General features: G+C 33.5%; 1 protein-coding gene and 1 long non-coding RNA gene across 2 annotated transcripts; both read right to left on the reverse strand.

The window, feature by feature from the left end:
- Positions 1–435: 435 nt before the first annotated feature.
- LOC108326334 (pentatricopeptide repeat-containing protein At5g04810, chloroplastic) lies at positions 436–12753 on the reverse strand. Its single transcript, XM_017559781.2, has 10 exons — positions 11884–12753; positions 9826–9953; positions 8873–9013; positions 7735–7821; positions 6880–7033; positions 5191–5250; positions 3769–4197; positions 1952–2247; positions 1625–1754; positions 436–1291 (listed from the first exon to the last, which is right to left on the reverse strand). Exons 1-10 carry the CDS (start codon positions 12670–12672, stop codon positions 716–718), a joined length of 2790 nt encoding a protein of 929 aa, XP_017415270.1. The 5' UTR covers positions 12673–12753; the 3' UTR covers positions 436–715.
- Positions 12754–17532: 4779 nt separating this feature from the next.
- On the reverse strand, positions 17533–20230 carry LOC128195917 (uncharacterized). The gene is made up of 3 exons (XR_008247807.1): positions 19423–20230; positions 18601–18668; positions 17533–17831 (listed from the first exon to the last, which is right to left on the reverse strand). It is a non-coding gene; the product is annotated as an uncharacterized LOC128195917 (long non-coding RNA).
- Between the last annotated feature and the right edge of the window lie 815 nt (positions 20231–21045).

Consider the following 21045-nt stretch of genomic DNA (forward strand, 5'->3'; position numbering starts at 1 on the left):
TTTTTATAACCATAAAATAGTTTTTTTTAGTACCTGGTGAATAAATGTGTTTTCTGATATTGTTAACTAGTGGTATCATAGTTTATTTTTTTTTATAATTTTACTATAAGTATGAGATTATATTATTTTAGTATCATCCCTAAATGTTACGAGAACAAGTAATTAAAAAAATTGATATAGAATTTTACATGAATTATTTTTAAAATTATAATTTACATATAACTTTTAATTAATTAAAAAAATGGTATTCAACATTATATGTAGCTTTTAAAAATAGAATAAGGTAACTTTTTAACTTTTTTTTTCTATATTTTTTTCCAACTTCAAGTTTTTCTACCAAATTGAGAAAAATAAACTAATTAAACCTACTTTCAAACCTGTCACATACTGAAATTATATATGTTGTTTAAATTAATTTTACAGATAAAATTTAAATGAAAGAAAAATAAGGTCTTTATACAGATAAAATTACCAACTATACATTTATTTACAATCAGCATAAATCTTACAAGATCTTTTGATTTTGATTGAATACAAAATTAGTTAAAATCCACAGTAATTTCTGGATGCTGGGAAAGGGGTTCAGCAAAATTACTATTTTTCCTATTTCTATCAAAGAAAAAAAAAAGAATTCAATACCTAAAAGATTAGCACCAATCTTGGCATTCTCCCGATTCCCTTTACGATACATAATTCAAAACTATCAACTGTATGACTATGAAATAACATTATCATAATCTTCATCATCAGTGTCATCATCTTTATTGATTCCATTGGCACTATAATCTTCATCTTCTTCTTCATCTTCATCTTCATCTTCATCTTCATCTTCATCTTCATCTTCATCTTCATCATCAATCTCAAGATCTGCAGTTTCTGTTTGACTAGTGACATCAAGAATATTATGAGAGGTCCAATCAGGAGGAAAGGTCTTTTGTAGGGCTTCTGTAAGCTCCCCTCCTGTTCTTTCAATCTTGCGTAAATATCTTGACCAATGAACCGCAGTTCCCATGTCAACAGTCATCTCAGACTCTACCATCTCTCTACATATAGACAACAGGCCACTATATGCGTATGATTGAGCAAAGGTTGCCCTTGATAGCAAAGATGTCACAAGACAATGGTACACTGCTTTGTCTGGTTTCAATCCAGCTAGTTTCATCTCTTCAAAGCAACTCAAAGCTTTCTCAGGCATAGAGGCTCGTGCCCAACCATTTATTAGAGTGGTGTAGGTTTTAAGGTTTGGTTTTATATCAGATGCTTCCATTTCTTGGATAATCTCAGTTGCTTTCTGGCAGGAAGAAAATAAAAACTGACTAACAGGTGATATAAATAAATTACCATCCAAAACCATGCCCTAAGGTGGTTAGGGATAAACTTGGCAATAAACAGAAAATAAAATAAAAACGAAATTTTTTCTAAAGCTAAAATTTCATAAGCTAAAAACAAACTTTTGGAAAAGCTAATTTTAACTTCTTTTTCTTATTTTCTTCTTCCAAACTTGTTTATGAAGAAGTTCATCCAAACACATCAATGAAGATGCAAGGAATGAAACACTTGTATCTTTACTTTTAATCCCTTTTAAGTAAGTAATCACAAACTTAATAAGTTAAATTCATCATACCTGCATATCTCCAGCTTTACAACAAGCATTTATAAAAGACGTGTAGGTATGGATGTCTGGTCGAACTCCTTCTTTTTTCATTTGCTGCATCAAGTCTGCAGCCTCCCAGACATCACCTCTCCGAGCCCAACTAAAAAAGTCAAACAAGGTTACTAGAATACAGCGCAAGTTGTGAAGCCGCTAATGGATAAAAATATTAAATATTCCAAGCACGTACACATCGAAAAATATATCAACATAAAATGATAATTCAAGAATACACACACATAAATAAATGTTAGACAAAATGAAAACTTCAATTTTCATTCAGATGGAATTTATTCATACCCATCAATTAGTATGTTGTAGACAAAAGTGTTCCTTGGAATCTTTTTTGCACTCATTTCTTTTGTGACTGCAAGGGCACTCTGCATTCTGCCTGCCTTGCAACATGCCTTCAACAATGCCTCATAGGTATAGACATCAATCTCCAAACCCTCATTCCTCAACGCGGTAAAGTACTGAAAGGCCTTTTCAGTGTCACCCAGTGAAGCATAACCTTGCATAAGAGTTGTATATGTGTGTTCATTCGGTCTAATGCCTGCCAGATTCATTTCATCCAATATTGCTACAGCCTTGGCCATCTGCAAGAAATGTAACATTATTTACAGAAAGTGTTACATAATGTATGACCACTAAAACAACAAACCTAACAGAAACATCCCAGTATATCTATTGTAATCCAATCATACTAAGCAAGAACTTGTTAAGACAGAGACACTTTGATAAGTGAATAGACAACCTTTCGTGAAGAGTATAATCCTCATCGATTAATATAGTTTCATCTAGACAACCCATGGTTTGGATGATAAATAATGATACATTTTGATAAGCTATTCATAGTAACACAACCAAGAAAAAAAAAATGTTCCTATGATTAAAAGTGATTTGATCAGTTAAAGCAACATCGTGAAGAGTATGTACAATACAATGATTAAATGATGACCATCAGAGAAAGTCAACATGAAAGCAATAGACATTGAAACCACACATATGTACAACAATTAGACGATGACTATCAGAGAATGTTAATATAAAATCAATAGAAGCTATTGACACGTGTACAACACAAGATTCAAATTTTATTTGCTATTATTCAATCTTCACCAAATGCAGGTTGCAAATTCCCAGTGATTCTGAAACAGTAAATCAACATTTCCTATCTTTGTGTGATTAATTTGTTGATAGTAAGACAGAAAGATGTTCAAAAGAAAAGTAGTCCTTGCATATTAAGTTGAGTGCAACAGAAGATATCAACGAAAATGGTATCAACCTCTGCTAAAGAGTACTGACAAAGGATAAAATCAACATGCAAGCTTCAACTGTCTTTTTAAAGATACTTATAAATAGAAATTTCTCCGTGTAAAAAAACCAATGATCTTGCGTAAAAAATCAATGCGTTGTGCCTTTTTTGTTGCCAAATCATTTAAATGCTGATATATAGACAATCTAATAGGCAATAGACAGAGTGACATTTCTTTGTAAACCCTTCACTTTGTGAAATGTATTCTCTCAACAAACAGTGTCCTTAGGTCATATCCTCTCATAAAAGAATTTTCCTTATAATCTTTCAAACAACTTTGTTTTGTAGCCAAGAGTGGCAATAATAAAATACTCGGAAAAACCAGAAGTGACTTAGTGTTAAAGAACATCTGTGTAAGAAATGGCCCATGTGAATAAGTTCTTGGACCTGCTATCTTCAGTATGAATAAGAGATAGCACTTTTTATCGTCAATGGTTAGCCTTTATTTTAGTGTTTCCCCAATTCTTTCAAGTATGCAGAATTGTTGAAATCTTATAACAGTAAGAAGCAATGGAAGCCAGTGCATGCAGCAGCTCTGCCAATTTTAAATTCATAGCAATCAATTGAATTAAAAAAGTTTCCAGCTATCATAACTTCAAGAAAGAACTAATACTAAACAAATTCAAGCTAAATCCTTTCTAGAAACAGCATTATAAGTACTTAGTATACCACAGTTAGCTCCTTGGCTATTTATTTATTTTTTGAAAATCGAATAAATAAACATATTTTATAAGGAAAAGTAAAGACCAAGTCATGTCATTTGTTTATTATAATAAACAATTGTTTATCAACCACAGGTTACCTGGCGCTTCTCAACAAGGCCAAGAATCAGAGCATTATATGTGTGTACTGTGGGAATGCAACCACTCCTCCTCATCAGATCAAATACCTCCAGGGCTCTCCTCATCTCTCCAGCTCTTGCAAAACCATGTATAATGGGCAAAAATGTGCGTGTAGTAGGTCTATGTCTCTCCTTCTGCATTTGCTTCACCATACGAATAGCACGATCCATATTACCCATTCCACAAAAGGCTGTCACAATGTTATTGTAGAGAACTACATCGGGCTTCAAACCATCCTTAGTAAAATCTTCAAAAATGGAGAATGCATTAGCCCAATCTTTTAACTTCAAGAATCCATTGATCAACATAGAGTATGTCTTCATGTTATGTTCTATGCCACTCATTTTCATCGTTTTGCTTATCTCCATCGCTTTAGAGACTTTTCCTATCTGAAAAACAAAAGATAAAACAGATTAGGCATCAACAAGCTAGAACTACTAATGGCATATACATTTGCTTACTTGACCAAAATTGGGTATCAAATATAAACAGATTGGACATGATGGACAGTTTATTAGCTGGAAATGAATTGTCTATCAAGTATTGATTTCATGTGCTTTGCAAGGGATTTGATAAAGAATTGAAAACATTGATATTGGATCATGGTATTTCAAATATAGTATGACAGTCTTAAAAGCTGTTCTGACAAAATTAAAAGAAAAAAAATGTTTAACTTCTCAGAACTTTCATAGTTTTCAAAAGAGAATTCATGACAATGAAAACTAATTATAACAGAGTGCAAGGATCAAAGTGAGGATTAACAATTGATAAAAGAGACTTACTTAACAGATAAATAAATGGATTAATAATTGCAGGGGAGCTTATTTTTCTTCATGAGTGAACAACTTCTGTTCAAATTGGTAGATTGACGCTTGATGTTTAAACCTAAGAGCTCTTGTCAAATATCCAAACACTCACTGCTTCCCATTCCTAGTTTACTTATTTCCTTGTATTTTTTTATTCCCTAGAAAATCATTAAATAATTGATATTTCCATATATTTGAAATTTATACTAATCTCAATATGAAGGGTGCCTTAAATAATGTGAATTTTATTGGAATGATCCACATGATAAGACAAAAATATGAGGTTTTGGGCACTCATATCTTTAGGGAACTAGTGAGCGAATAAGCTTAGCCAATTTTGGTCTTGGTCCCAAGAGCTATGCTTGGTGGGATAATATACCTTCTTTTGTTATACCCCCACTCTTGCCTGCCAATTTCTAAATTCAGATTCTTTTCATAGATAGATATTAACTTCCTTATTATACCCCCACTATTGTTTTGATATCCTTTATTTTATGGCAAAATGTGTGCAACAAAATCAGGTAGTAAATACTGAATATATAAATGATCCAATTAATGTAGAATGTTATGTCTTACCTTGGTGTAAAGATTAATAAGACAGCCATAACTGACAACTGAAGGAGAGAAACCACATTCCTTCATCAAAACAAAGAAATAGTTTGACGTCATTTAATGAAGAGTGCAACCATGCATAGCAGTTTTACATACCAAATCCAAATAAATCAGTGATTATGTGAGTAATATAACACATGCTAAATTAAAGGGTACAATTTTTAAAAAACTAGAGACACTAGTGTAAACAAAACTTAAAGAAACATGTATATTTGATGCAATAACTCTCTAGAAATTGTTTACCACCTTTTTCTTTCAAAAACTACAGACATAATAAGAAAAACTATTAATATCTGCATAGCGACAGATAAATTCATTGAGAAACAAGCTGGAAAAAAAAATCTATAATAAATTTATTATGTTTGAAATCTAACATCAACTATAGACATAATCAACTATAGTATATCATTAAGTGTAAATCTCACTTTAGAAGCTGGTTTAGTAATGAGTTAGGCCTATAACTCATCTTCTAAGATGAGATCAAAATTTATCATAACAAGGTTTGTTAATATATCTTGTCACTCAGTATCGACATGTTAATGGACTACCTAGATATACCCCCTCTCATGCTCAATATGTCTAATTCTTGACTTGAGGGAGTGTATTGGAGATATGGTATAGATTACCAATATGTTAAATTATAGTATATAAGTGAGTCAAAACCGTATCTTGCATGCTAGTTTTGTGAGATTTAGTTAAGTATAAAACACACCTTCTAAGAGATTTGAAAACAGGTTGAATAGTCATATTTAACAGTGAAGTTGTCAATTTGACTCATAGTCCATGGATCAAATCAAACCCACTCCTAAAATAAGCCCTCTTTTATTAACCCACCAAATGAGTGGGTTGAAAAAGACCCAGCCCCCCAATAGTTTAGGATCAAGGCCAAAGTGGGTTTGACCCACTATAACATTAAAATAAGACTTCAATTAACTCCTGCATATTGTTATAATTGCACAAGTCCTTTAAATATTTCAAATTGCAAATGGATCCCCAAATATTTCACATTAATTGTAAATTGGTCCTTATTATTCATTATTTGTAACTTAATTTCAAGGTTGGGGCCCAGCCTAAATCATGCTCAAATCATTCTGACACGACCTGACATGGCTCAGACCTAATCCAACTAGGCCTTTCTTGACTTAAACCCAACCTCACATGGGTCCGACACAACTCAGCCTGACATCGATCCCACTTGAGCTCGGCCCAATCTGACCAAGCTTGACTTGAGCTTGACCAAGTCCCACTCATCTTGATCTGGGCTAGGCCTGACCCAGCCTAACATGGGGAGGGAGCTAATTGACAATGGTTTCCACCAACGGTGAGTGAAGATTCTCCATGACTTGCTCTGATGTGAAAACCCAGAGCTGGAGAGTGGAAAAAGCATGGCTGGCTGAGAGATTTTTTGTGAGATTTCAAGTCCAAAAATATCATTTGATTCAATACTGTAAGTGTTGAGAAACAGAGATGTACACAATCTGGAAGTTTTATGCTTAGGTCATCCTATTGTATTCAACATTCTTATGGTGTGAGACATTTTCTTTTAAAGATACAAATGATGACAGAAAAATAAACACATAACATGCCAAAAGTAGAAACTAGAAAGACTACAGTAACGGTGATGAAAATGATAAACTACAAAGGAGCTTATACCTTTAGTCTGCCAAACACAATCAAGCATTTTTCTTCATTACCAATCATTGTATAACCATCCATCATGGTATGATATATGTCAATAGGAGCATCTATCCCTTGTTCTTCCATCTCCCTCACCAAGGCTTCAGCTCTATCCATATTACAAGTTTGACTATAAAAGGTATCAGGATATAAAAAACAATGAGAAAAACGAAGGAAGAAAATTGAATAGAAACGGCAATCATTTGAAAATGAACACAAATTGGAAATTTACAGAAACAGAAATGTAATAATAATAGACAGAAACATTAAACACACTAGTGAATAATTGATGGTTTTGTTCAAATTTTTACCTAACATTGAATTAATTAACAACTTGATCAGCAAATTTTGTCATGGCAAATATTGATACTAACATTATGTTTATAGTCCTTCAAAATTTAGGATAAATCTGATATTGGTTCCCATTTAAAAGAAATCAGTTTAGTCTCTCAAACATAAAACAAATATGGTTATAGTTCCTAAATACTAAATTGGAGGGACTAAAATGATTTTTTTAGAACTGTTTTCAGTCCCTCAAATTTATTATTTAGTACTAAAACCATTTTGTTTTTCAAACTTGAGACATAAAAATCAACTTTATTTGGGGAACCACAACAGGGTTCACCCCAAATTTAAGGACTAAAAATTTAATTAAACCTATTAATATTTATTTCCCAGCTAAAGGTTTCACAATAAAAAAATGGAAATGAGAAGTAAATTTGGAGGACAATTCTCCATTTAGCAAGGTTCTACCCAATGCCTACAACACATACAATTAAAGGTCTATCATGCAAATAAAAATGAAACCTTGAAGGAAATATGAATGATTACCAGTGCGCATAAATTATGCTCCCGTAAATGACAGCATTTAAAGATGGCAGCTTCTCTTTTGCCTCCTTAAACCAATGATCTGCAGCACTTCCAAAACAACATCAACTAGTTATCTCCCTGAGATACAAACTGACAAACTGACGCATTGATTTGAACTCATTCATCAACAGGCCATCAAATTATTTCCCCATATAGAACTAATCAAAACTTTCACACAAGCACCAGGAAATGTGAGAGTGAGGTTATTTAAGTATGAAAAAACAGAAACCAGAAAATTCAAAGATAACCAAAATATCCAATCACTTAGACATCAGAGAAAAACAACAACCCAACCGTAGCAGTACACTTCAATCTTCACACTTTGGTGGTTGGGTATGAGAAGACCAAGGGAGTTCAACAAGTGTTGCAACGTTAAAGTTTACCAGGCTTTTATGGGGAAAAGTAGAAGGGCCAAACAAATGACGGAGTTACTGATGTCATCTAACCTACAAAAACAACTTTCACAATAAAGTTTATACAGGTCTATGGCTTCCTTAAAAACTGGCAAAAATAGGAATTGTATTTCTAAGGTCCATTGGCAATCAGCCGCTACATTCCATTCTGGAATTAGTTGACTGCAAGTTTTGAAAGTTTATTTTTTATTGTTTGGATTCAGTTTCTCCATTACACAATAAATACAATGCTTTTCCACTAAAAGAAAAAAAATGGTATAGAAACTATCCTTTCAAGATTCATCCCAGTGCACTGAACTGACCAAAATGATAGTTTTGGACTAGTCACACGAGATGCACAAGAATCATCCTTGGCACCTTTCATTTTTTTTCCCTTTGGCATGGTATAAGAGCTGAACAACAGAGTAGTCTGAATTCAAACCTTGCTGGCTACATTGTTCATAAATTTATGATAAAATTTAAAAATTCAGCACATTTAAAGTTGGCATGCGTACTAACCATACAGCAAGCCCAAGGTAATGGGGCAATTTAGAGAAAAAAAAACACCATATATAACTTCACCTAATAGCTTAATCTATAAGGATAATGGGTACATGACCAAAAGAAAGAAAGAAATAACTAAAAAGTAGAAACATTACATCAACAAAAAGATACAATAATGGGAGAAATTTATCTGGTTTACTTACTCAGCATTGCCCATTCTAGCAAATCCTCCCACAATTATACTGTATGTTACTATAGTCATTTCAATGCCCTCTTCCTTCATCTTTCTAACACAATGTAAAGCTTCTTCCATGTCTCTACCAACTGCATAAGCATGAATCAGACTGCAAACATTTAACAAGCATTAATAATTAAGGTCAGAAAAAACAGCAAATATTGTGCTTGTTAATTTAACTTTGAAAAAAAGAAAGAGTGAAAAAAATAGGGATATACTCTCCTTAAACCAAAGAACAAATTAAAAATGGAAAAACATAACAAATACAGAATTCCAAATAAAACCCCTAAAGAAAGTATTAGAGTTCTAGAGAGAGAGAGAACAAAAGAGAAACAGTAAAGGCAATTTGTATTGATGAAAAGTTACTTCTCTGATAACAAGGACACTCTTCATATAGAGAAAGAAAAGAAACAATGTGGAATTTCAAACACCATCTCACACCAAAAATTGGACATCTCAAGCATGAAACTAAATATTTGAGGTAGTTCAATAGCAACCCAATACTTGGTGACATGATAGACCCAATAAATTTCATTAAAATAGGCTTTGATACATCATAGCAAGTGGACTTTCAGTCTGATTCATCCTTACAAAAGTATTTGTAAAGTGAGGTTTGCACTCACTTATATATTATAATTTGACTATATCTTCAGTTGATGCGAAATCTCAACCAAGAAAACTGCTTGAAGGATGAAAATTAGAAATATCAGAGATTCAACAGTTAAATATTCTTTTTCCCCAATCAATATTCAATAATATTCAACTTTGAAAAGAAGAGTCAATGCATTCACATGCTCATCTCTAAAAAGATAACACTTCACAATCATAATGTGGGTATAGCTTAAAAGCTAAAAACAATTTTTTCTGATGTTGATATTTAAATTATACCCAGATCTAGAGCAAAATATTTAAAGAATTTACCTACTATACACATGAGAAGAAGGCTCTATTCCCCTTGCTCTCATACTCTCAAATGTTTGCCGTGCATGATGCATGTCCCCTCGTCGTGCATAATATTTAACCATTAAACCATATTCTTTTCTAGCAGGCTGAAAAATTAATGACAAAGAAATGAATCCAAGAACAAATACTTATAATTCAAATTACAGAAGGGGCACACTAAAATTTTCCTTCCAACCTTTATGGGTATGCACAAAAAAATGTTACTACCTTTTCTAAAAATAAAAGGAAGCATGTCACAAATCTAAAAGTATTGGCTTTGACCTAAAACATACATTTTTTTCCTTTAATTTCACACAAGAAATAGACAAACTTAATAATTAAGGTAAACAATAATTTTTAACCCATAACAAAAAAAAAGTAGCATTACTATAATGCTTTGTCTCAGTGATTTTTATGTTTATCATTAACTCTGAGACTTTAGACACATATTGCTGCATACATTAGTGTGCGAAAAATCAAACAGAACAGGCTGGCATAACTGAAGAAAATCAAGATACCTATTATCTATCCTCTCTAGCTACCCTCAAGAGTCCCACCTATTCAACAAGAAAAATACAAAATAAAATGTCTTAGCATTTGCCCTTCAGAAATTGAAACTAGATACCACAAAAAAATATCCATGTCTTTGAAACTGCACCTTTAATTCCATATTCATTTGAGTCTAATATCAAATTTTCTCTTTAATTTCTAAACCATCATATTCAAGCCCCCTTGTTTTAATATCACTTTTACCAATGTCACTTGTGTTATTATTTATGTACACAAGACACATAATTCATGGATGAACCTTGCGAATTACAATTGTGGGAAGTTTGTTTTCAGAAAACATTCTGTTTTTACTTTATTTCCTACTTTGAGAGGCATGTAAAGTAACACCGAATAACTCTTCATGATTTTCTACTGTCATTTTTACTGTTTTCACTGCTTCATATTGTAAAAATGTCAGTCAAGGTAGCAACTTAAAAATCAACCAATTTAACTTTTATGCCTTGTCCTTGTAATGCCAACAAACTATAAATCATAACAAGTTCTACTTTTAAGATGTCATTGAAAAAGGAAAAAGTTTCCTCAAAGTGAAATAGCTGTCCAGTCAGAAGTGTCTTCTGCAAGTAACTACTTATCCACTTTACTGAAAAAAAAAACTAGAGAAGTATCCAATGAATAAATCATCCATTTCATCACAAAAGTATTACTCTCTCTTGCATAATCCTTTAAATAAAAAAATTATAAAGAATCTCTTCAAATTAGAACATGGAGGTTCAAAAATTTACACTTTCTTGTATTTTTATTGTAATATGTCTCAAAGTCCTCTCTAATTATTTGCTTATATATATTTGAAAGGATTGATCTCTGGTAAAAGTGTTAAGTATTTATGATGTTGTAGGTGAGTATGGGGGAGAAGACTAAATTGATGGATATTCCTCTGAATGTGATAGGGAGAACATTTATCCCATGCTAGCTAGAAGATTATAAAAAATGATTTTTGGATATCTTTTATTTGCAGAAAAACTGGATTCTCATGCCTTCACACATTTTTTTCCTGTCAAAAGAACCTGTTACACAATATAGAGGACAACTTCGTCTTCTAAGCCAATTTTGTAAGATTAACTCTAAACTCCCATTCTAAGATGATATTAGAAACTAGTGGAGGAAAACATAAAAGAGACATTTCTATCTTCATAGTTAGGTAGGTCTAAATCTACATTCTAAGAATTCCTATACTAAAAGAATAGGAAAGTTATATTTCCATGGAAATGTAAAAGTTACCAACTAACCCCACTACGACATCTATTTTTAATTTTCCATTTTTAAGTATTTTAAAATACAAAATGTATTCCTAGCATCCTTAAATCCTATCAAAAACATTTTTAGACATATATAACAACCTTGAGAATGTAATTTGTCATAATGCAGCAGCATAACTTGAAGCAAACCCCTTTAGGAACTATTTATATAGGAAGTTTATATACATACAAGTATAAATTATATGTGTGTGTATAGAAGAAGATGATAAACCTTCTTAATTTTCTCGAAGGCTGTCACAACGGCCTGCCAATTCTCGGGCTGGGTTTCCAGAATCTTCTGGAACCCCTTCCTTGATCCGTCCCTCTCCTCATGCCACGTGGATGGATACTCTCCCTTGTCGCCATTCCCTTCCAACCACCGCGCCCGCTCTTGACTCTTCTCCCTCATCCTCTTACCGTCATCCAGCTTCACCGTTAGCACTCTCCCGTGAAACTCTACGCCGTCAAATTCCACAGCTCGCATCGCCGCCTTGTCCGCCGCCTCGTCCTCGCCGTCGTATATGACGAACGCGAAGCCCGCGTTCCGCGCCGTCTCGTGGTGCCCCTTGATCAAAATGACGCTACGTATCGCCCCGAACTGCCGGAAGAACTCCGCCACCTGAGGCTTCTTCACCCACGCCGGAAGGTTCCCCACGAAGATCTTCCCCGGCTGCCGGAAATCGGTTTGGGAATCGGAATTCGAGCCCTCGTCGCCGCCGCTATCTTCCGCGACGGTTTCAGTTTCATTCACGGGCGGCGGCGGCGGAGGCGGAGGAGGGGGAGGGGAGAGTTTGCTTGTGAGCCATAGCTTGTTGGCGAGGGGGTTTGAGGTTGGAGTGGTTTTGAGGGATTTGGAGGGGCGGCGAGGGGTGGCGGAGTTACTGGAGTCTGAGGGAGGTTTGAGAGAGAAGGAGATGGTGGTGGTGGTGACGGTGGCGGTGGGAGGGTGGTGTTTGGGGGAGAAAATGGTGGTGTTGGTGGGTACGGATAAGTGTGAGGTGCTGAAAGAGAAGGGTTCCATTGTTATCGTTTAAGGTTTGTTTGTTGTACTGAGTACCTCAACCATAGAACCTCGCAACTCTCCACTGCAGTGGTAATACGTAAGATATTTATTATATTTTTTAGAAGGTAAAAATAATTATATAAATAAATATAATATATGGGTTAAAACTATAAATATTTGTTGGTTATTTGTAATTTTATTATTTATGTCTAAAAAAATGGTTTCTGTCTTTTCAACAATTTTAGTCTTTTAATTTCTAATTATCCATGATATCGATGATTAAATTTTTTTCTTCGCAATTTTAATCTTTATAATTTTGTTTAACGTTTACTTCAATTATCCTTTTTTTTCTTGTTACAGTCAAGATGCCATATTTAAATTTGGGAAAATGAATTATATTACTAATTTTTTTTATAAAATTGAAAACCTTAACAACGGACAAAGTCGGAGATGGTAATAATTTTTAAAAACTGAAAAAAATTAAATAAGGCTACGGATAACTAAATTATCAAAATTACGAATAACCAAAAAATAAATTAATAAAATTAAAATTGCAAAATCATATATGTAAAAGAACATATATAATAAAATTACAATCAAACCAAAGAATTTTTAATGCCTCTTTTCAACTATGGTAAAATTGTTAATTTTTTAATTATATTGATTTTAATGAAGTTTGGTTAGATAGTATTTGGTATTTTTAATTATATTGATTTTAATAGTTTTAAATTTAATTGTGAAATTTTACCAGAGTTAATTCGTATAATTTTTTATTAAAGTTTTAAAATAATATTTTTTAACATAAACATAAATTCATTTTATAGCATTATTTGAAAAATCAAAAGAGTTATATCGAGATGTTTCAACATGCTCTCTACTTTTCTGATATCCATCAAATTTGAAGTTCTTCCGAAGATTACACTCAGCCAAACTACTATTTCTTCCACCAAACTATCACATGCCTCTTGTACTCTACACCCTTCATTGGAATTATTCATAAGAAACTGCTACCATTAGCTCTAATTCAAACACTTATCCAAAAACCCTTACACCATAAAGACTTGATCTGTTCTTCTTCACATAATCATGTTAACTTCTTTTGATTCTCACAACTCCTTTTTCTTCACTTTTTAACTTTGATCAATGATAGATGTATAACCACTGACCTACCTTCTTGAAACACGAAACTTCTCTTGAAGACCACAAACCATCAGAGAACGATTTGAAAACAACTAAGTCACCCTTGTGTTCACACCCCAAACTGATGAAGGAACAACATCATTCCGTCTTCAGTTGTGTTTGTCAGACATCCCTGATTCATTTAACATTGATTTGTATCTATTGCTTAATCCAAACTTGATGCACCACCACTGCTTTTCCTTTTCTCAAAACGAGGAACACCCTTGGAAGACCAAAAATCTACTTAAACAAGGCGATCAAATCCCTTATAAGATTATGCTCTAAACTTGCTAAGAAACCAATTTATATAATCTTCAAACCTAAACCCTATGATCGGCTCCACAATCACCACATCAGTTAGTCATCTTCATGTACTTATCATTACCAGCTTAACTTAAAACCTTCTTCAAGAATCACCCCCTTCAACTCAAAATCTTTAGTAACACAACCCTGCCTTTAAACCTATAAACCTCATAATACTCTTAGCCCACAACTAGTGCTGTCAAAACGGGTCACCCGACCCAACCTGGCCCGGCCCATCACAGGTTGGTCACTTAGTGAGTCAATCCAACCCGACTCATTTATTAGTGAGGCAGAAAAATTCGAACCCAGCTCGACCCACCACGGGTTGGTGGGTTAAACCGGTTGGCTCACTAGCTCACTTAATTATAATTTTTTTAAATAAAAGAAATTACAAAATTTTTATAATTCAAATCTAAATAAATTTCACTCTCAAAATGATGTTATACTCAAGACAATTCAAAATAATAAAAAAAAAAGTACAATACAATCCACATATAATGAGCCGAATGGTATTTTTTGGGGTTTCATAAGATAATAAAATAAAATTAGGTGGGTTGGTGAGCCAACCCGGCTCACCATGAGTTCAACCCGGATGAGCCAGCTTTAAATGAGTCAAGTTGAAAATTGACCCGCATAAAAAAATTACATTTTTTTCAAATCCAACCTGAGATGAACCCATGGTGGGCCGGATTGACCCGCGGTTGTAACCCATTTTGACAGCTCTACCAACAACACCAACCCTTTGACCTAATCTGAACTCACAAACACATTGTCTTTTGTAGTCCAACATCCAACATCTACTTCTCTCTTAATTAAACTTAGTCGATCTATCAACACCGCCAGAAAACCACCCTAATGAATCTGACTTTAACATGGACTGCAACTTCATATCCTTAAACGTTTAACCAATCCAAATTCTTCGCTCATACTCGATAACCACTTTAGTCGATTATACTGTAGACACCCTTTTTCATCTATTTCAAGACCTTACTTCTCTTCTCCTCCTAGTTCTCTAACCTTACCTTTCTTTAACAATTGTCGTTTTTCATCTCAAACCGAGGTCAAACATTTCTTCTATGCAAACCACTGATCTTGAACTTTACTCCAAACTTGACACTATAGCACCCACTTGCGTATAAGACCTAAGCATCTCCTTCTAAATATCTACTTAGCTTTCTACCCTTACAACACTTCATTCTTCTAAAAGACTTCATTTCCTTTCAACTTAGAAACTTGGCCTTACACAGCTACTCATCAACCCCTTGGTCCAATTTCGAATTCTTATTCCTTTCTTAACTTAAGCTTCAAACCTTCCACCACTTTTGACCTTTGACATTATTGACACACAGAACCAAACTGATTTTTCAAACCTCGCTACACTGATGCTTACCCAAAACTCCTTTTATTCTGACTTTTAAACTCAATTCTTTTTGTGAAACGTATGATATATGATCACTTGAATCTGTTCTTGAAAACTCCCTTACCAAACTGATGCTTCTACCTTCCAACATCTTAATTCATCCTTCAGAACTCAAAAGCTCTGGTCTTCTAACTCCTTATCATCGAGGCAAGAATTTTTTTCTCAAAGGCTTTAACCAATTCTAATGAAAGTATGCATGTTAAGTTTTCCTTGAATCTGCATTCGTTTATCTATCATTATAGAGTACAATACACTACTACAAAGGCAAGAATAAGACAAGAATCACTATAGCCAACAATAGTGGAATCACAACCCTTTGTTTCCCCAAACCTTTAGAATTATGAACGGAAAATCATCTTTGATATGGTCATTAGTGTGCACCCTCACTACTTTTATAAAGATGTTTTCTGTTCTTAATACTTCCAGTTAGATACACAACTCTACTATCTATACTTGGAGAACATGGTAAACCATACCATTTAGACTCAACTTTCCACAAGAAAGGCAGGACAAACCCACAACTTATAAGTCATCCTAAGGACGAACTACTCTGATATCATTAATGTAACATCTCATTTTTAATAGTAAAATACTACTAAAATGAATATAACATATATGATATTGAAACTACCATAAGAAAACAAACTTACGAAAGACAAAGTCTACACATGTAGAATCATCTGACCTCCCAACTGTTTCACCCTCACCTCTCACTAGAGCAACCGTAAAGAATTTCTCCCTAAGCTCACACCATTAAGGTGATCATCGCAAAAGATAAAACATACACAAAGACAAACAACACAAAAACAAGGATAAGATAAAACACAAAAAATTAATGATATATATATATATATATATATATATATATATATATATAAACATTTAAATATTATACACATGATAACCAACTAAACACTTTATGCATGATCATATTTTGACTAGATTGTCCGGACTTAGAATGAATGTCGAGCTATGACGGGTTATGAACTTGTGGTGGCTTCTACTTCTTTGCAAAGTCATTGCCAATGAGTTTCCCCCTACCACACTCACAAGGTTAATATGTTCCACGCCTTGGATCATACTAGAAGCACCCAAGACTAAGACCTCCTGCTACTCTCACCACATATGTCAAACTTCTCTATTGGAGAATGTATGATCATTAGAGTGTCAGGAAAACCCTAAATATTGAGCTACCTGCATTCATTCTAACAACACTTGAATCACACCAGAGAGTTCTACCTTGGAACTAAATTCACCACTTTAACAACCTTTGAAACCATGAACATACATTCCTTTACTTTCACCTTGTATATTAACATATATAACATTTAAACATACTTCAAAAGACATCAAACAACTAAACCAATAATTGGAAAGTACTTAAAAACCTATTTATTTGAACCTCTAGAGTGGCGCCTAGTGGCACCACACCGTGCCGCCCAACAACATCCAACCAGGCAGTTGCCGCTCGACGGCCTCCCCACTATCCTACCCAGCGATGGGACAACAACCAAAAACCACTTCGAATTGGACTTTGGGGACCCTACCCTCAACTTCTAAAGACCCCTAAGACCCTCCAGAATTTAAGAAAACTTACACTACAAGAAAAAATTGAATTACATACAACCAAAATCCGTATATAAGACTCAAAATCCGTATATAACACTTGGTTACATATGGCTTACATACGGGTAAAAATCCATATATAAAACTGGCGTAGTTAAGTTATATACGGATATATCCGTATATAAGTTATATACGGATAAATCCATATATAAGTTATATACGGATAAATCTGTATATAATATTCGTAGATAAGTTATATATGGAAAAATCCGTATATAATATCTGTATATAAATTATATACGAATTTATCTGTATATAATTTATCTAAAAAATTCATATGTAGATTACATACGTAAAAATCCGTATATAACTTTATGACTTTATAAAAAAAATTAAATAATTCCATTTCTGCATCCAATAATTAGAAGCTTTATATATTTGATAAATGTCAAACACAACTGCCAAATTAACAAAAAATAGTATCAAATTATCAAATAATAACTGATTGTCTTTTACATAGTAGTAAACTAAATTACTTATACAATTGGCTATCGGTGAAAAACTGTCCAGGAATTGCTCCACCAATGTTTGAAGCTCCACCAACTAGCCATTTATCATCAAAGTGGTGGCTCTAAACCCCAAACCGAGAATCTTCAACTCTTGTATTGATGAATAGTTTAATAGCTAGTGTTAAATCCAATGAAATGACCTATCACAGAAATAATGAGAAACCAAGTTATAGAAAGAGTCATAATATTATAGTTAAAACTGCAAGGTTTATAAGAAAAATAAAGATAATTTATCTTGTTATAAAAAATGTATAGTAAATTGTAATAAGAAATTAACTCCTAAAAGTGAACAATAATAATTGAATATGAAAAGTAAAGTGTAATAATAAATTAACTCCTAAATTGTAATAATAAATTAATTGAGTTTGATTAGTTGAACATGAATTAGTATAATAATTCTAATAATAAGTATGAGCAATTTTAAAATTTCAAATAAAATAGAAAAGATAGCTACAATTGAAAAAATTTAGTACCAGCACAAACAAAGAGAGCAAGATGATGGGGCATTCAATACAAGAAAAGGAAAACAGATCAAGAAAGAAAAGCTATAAAATAAAAGAACATGCAGCTAAAATGAAAAGAAAAATAGAAACATGACGATTGAAATGATTCAATAGCAGTTTTAAAAATACAATCCAACACAACATTAGCATTAGTGATTAGAAGAAAGGAGCCATACACATACTGTTGTAAAAGATAATATCCTCTAAAATATAAAAACATTTTTTATTAACGTATATATCTTAGAAACCTTTACTTTATATCTTAGAAAAAAGATTTAATTTTCTTTCATAATTAATTGCTTTATATCAAGTAGTCCACATTCCATAATAATTTGGTTGCAAATAACTATGCCCTCTGAGATTGCTACATCGATCTGACCAGAAAAGCCAATAGAAAAAAACGCACCAGTCCAATTTGGAAGCCACATCCAAGGAAAATGTAGATTCAATTGGTGTCATGGCCTCCTCAGAAGTCTGCATAATGATGTAGAAATGTTTTCTATTATAAAATCAAGCCAATATAATAGATATATCTGGGTTAGGATTTATCTTGAAACTGAAACAGAGGATTCTCCTGAAAGAGTGGGTAAATTATAACATCCATAGACTACTATTACTGGGATTGTTACCATAAAACAATAAAGAGAACCCAGCTAAAGCTCTTCAGAACATGTCTAGTTGCTAAGTAAAGGAACTGGCATGGATGATGAAGCAATGACCATACATACAAATTTAGATTTAAAATTCGAAAAATCATGATAGTTACTTTGCCAGAAAAACATGCTCTCCTAACTTAGGCACTCATGATCTACAGCTTTAAACACAGCCAAAATATCATACATTTAGGGGCATAAATTGTCTCATTGGCACAATATATTTTCACTTTTCCTGGTATATCAGGAGCAAATTTCACGCCATTCATATATTCTGATGTAGGTAGTCTTTAAAGAAATGACAACTCTCAAATTCTTTGTAACATATAGATGGCAAGAGATAGAACTATCATAATGGCTTTCTCCAAGCCAACAGTAGCTATCTTCTCCGTGAGATCTAATGCTCCGCCGATAATTGTTGCCTCTTCATGAAAGCAACTTTCATGATCTAAAAAACTACATACAGGAGCCGAACTAAAATAAAAAGGGAAAAATTTAAAAAAAAAATCAAAATGAAAAACCATTAAATCTCAGAACGATTTGAAATGAAACAAGAACACAAGAAGACTGCTCACTTTCTATGTTGATCGTTTAGAATCTCCGCAGCAGATTTTGTCACCACTTCTTGCTTTTGGTTCAAAAACAATCCCAACAGCACCTTCAGTCTTCAATCCAGCCTCTTCTTTAGGTTTCAAAAGAGTAGCAGCGCTGAAACGCCGTCGGGTGTGATTGATTTTGCGGCCACTTGACGGAAGAGCCTCCGAGGAGATGACCAAAAGAGCGACGCGAACTCGACTCGAACTCCTTCAAAGCTTCCTTGATGAGCAAACGCAGCAAAATAATGAGACGAACTCAAGATCGAGAGCGAAACGGAGAATAAACGGAGAATGATTGGAAGAAAATGTTAAAAAACCCTAAACGAATGAATAGAAGCCAGAATGATTGAGGGAAAACTCCAAAATGGAGGAAGTACCCTATTCTGGACCGAAGGAACCCTAAAAATGGGGAGAAACTTAAAATGAACCGATTAATCGGTTCAAACACAAAATTGATCGGTACAAAAGTGTTTAAACGACACAAATGGAGGTTTAATTGGTGGAAATTGAAGAACAAAAGGGTTTTAATTAGTAGAAAAGTGGTTTTAATCAGTTAAAAATGAAGGAAAAGTGAAGAGGAGGATGAAACCCTAAGATTCGGAAGTGGTTCTGTATATGAAAGTGAAAATGGAGAAGGAGAGTGGAGAGTTAAAGTTAGGGTTGCAGAGAGATCTGAGAGTGTAGAGTTAGGGCTTGAGAGAGATTTGAGAGAACACACCTCGAGTGAGTGTTCTACCAAACCAACTTCGAATTAATGAAATATAATTTCAATTTTTTTTAAAATAATTAATTTCCAGTAAGACAACACTTGCTTTTACTTACGTACGGATTATAACACTTACATACAGATGTTATTTACAGAAAACTCTTCTGCCACCACGCACGAAAAGTACATACAGATTTTATATATGGATATATCCGTATGTAAAATTCGTATATAACTCTTTTTGTAGGATCCGTATATAATATCCGTATGTAATATTCATGTTATATACGAATCAAAATCCGTATGTAATTATCGGTGGATAATAACCATTTTTCTTGTAGTGTTAGAGAACCCTGTTGTAACTCAATTTGACACTTGAAAACCCATTTTCACTCCTACAAGCTACCCAATTTTATTTCTACACTTTTAAACCCTCAAACCAATTTACAACCTGCATAAACAAGTCAAAATACACTAGCTAATACACTCCAAAACCATAAAATACTCCCAGTTATCCTACTTTCCATTTCCAACCCTTAAACCCTCTAAATTGGACCAAAAACTCAACCTATGAAGTCATTTACAATTACAACACAAATTCTACTGGTTTTAGCACCTAGACAAGTCCTAATAGGTGTGATAACATACTACTAACTTTCTAAAACAGTGCATACCACTTACCTTAACATTTCACTACTCAACACCCTCTTTTTATACCAAAAACACTTGAAAACAACCCCTATATACTACCCATTTTATTACATACAGTTTTTTTAACCATCTAACCCTCCTAACAAGTTCTAAATTATCTCATGACGGTACCAAAACAGTTCCCATAACATTTCCATACCTATTTCTAAATTTCACTACCCAAAATCTCTCCTTTTTAAGCTTAA

The sequence above is a fragment of the Vigna angularis genome, chromosome 3, assembly GCF_016808095.1.
Source record: "Vigna angularis cultivar LongXiaoDou No.4 chromosome 3, ASM1680809v1, whole genome shotgun sequence".
NCBI classification, from domain to species: Eukaryota; Viridiplantae; Streptophyta; class Magnoliopsida; order Fabales; family Fabaceae; genus Vigna; species Vigna angularis.

What these genes read in the sequence shown, in the direction of transcription:
- LOC108326334 (XM_017559781.2), bottom strand. Translation starts at nt 12,672, where the DNA reads ATGGAACCCTTCTCTTTCAGCACCTCACACTTATCCGTACCCACCAAC. An exon ending in AGCATAATTTATGCGCACTG is followed by an intron (nt 7,034 to 7,734) that starts GTAATCATTCAT and finishes TACCTTTTATAG; the next exon opens with TCAAACTTGTAATATGGATA. An exon ending in TTATTAATCTTTACACCAAG is followed by an intron (nt 4,198 to 5,190) that starts GTAAGACATAAC and finishes TTTGTTTTTCAG; the next exon opens with ATAGGAAAAGTCTCTAAAGC.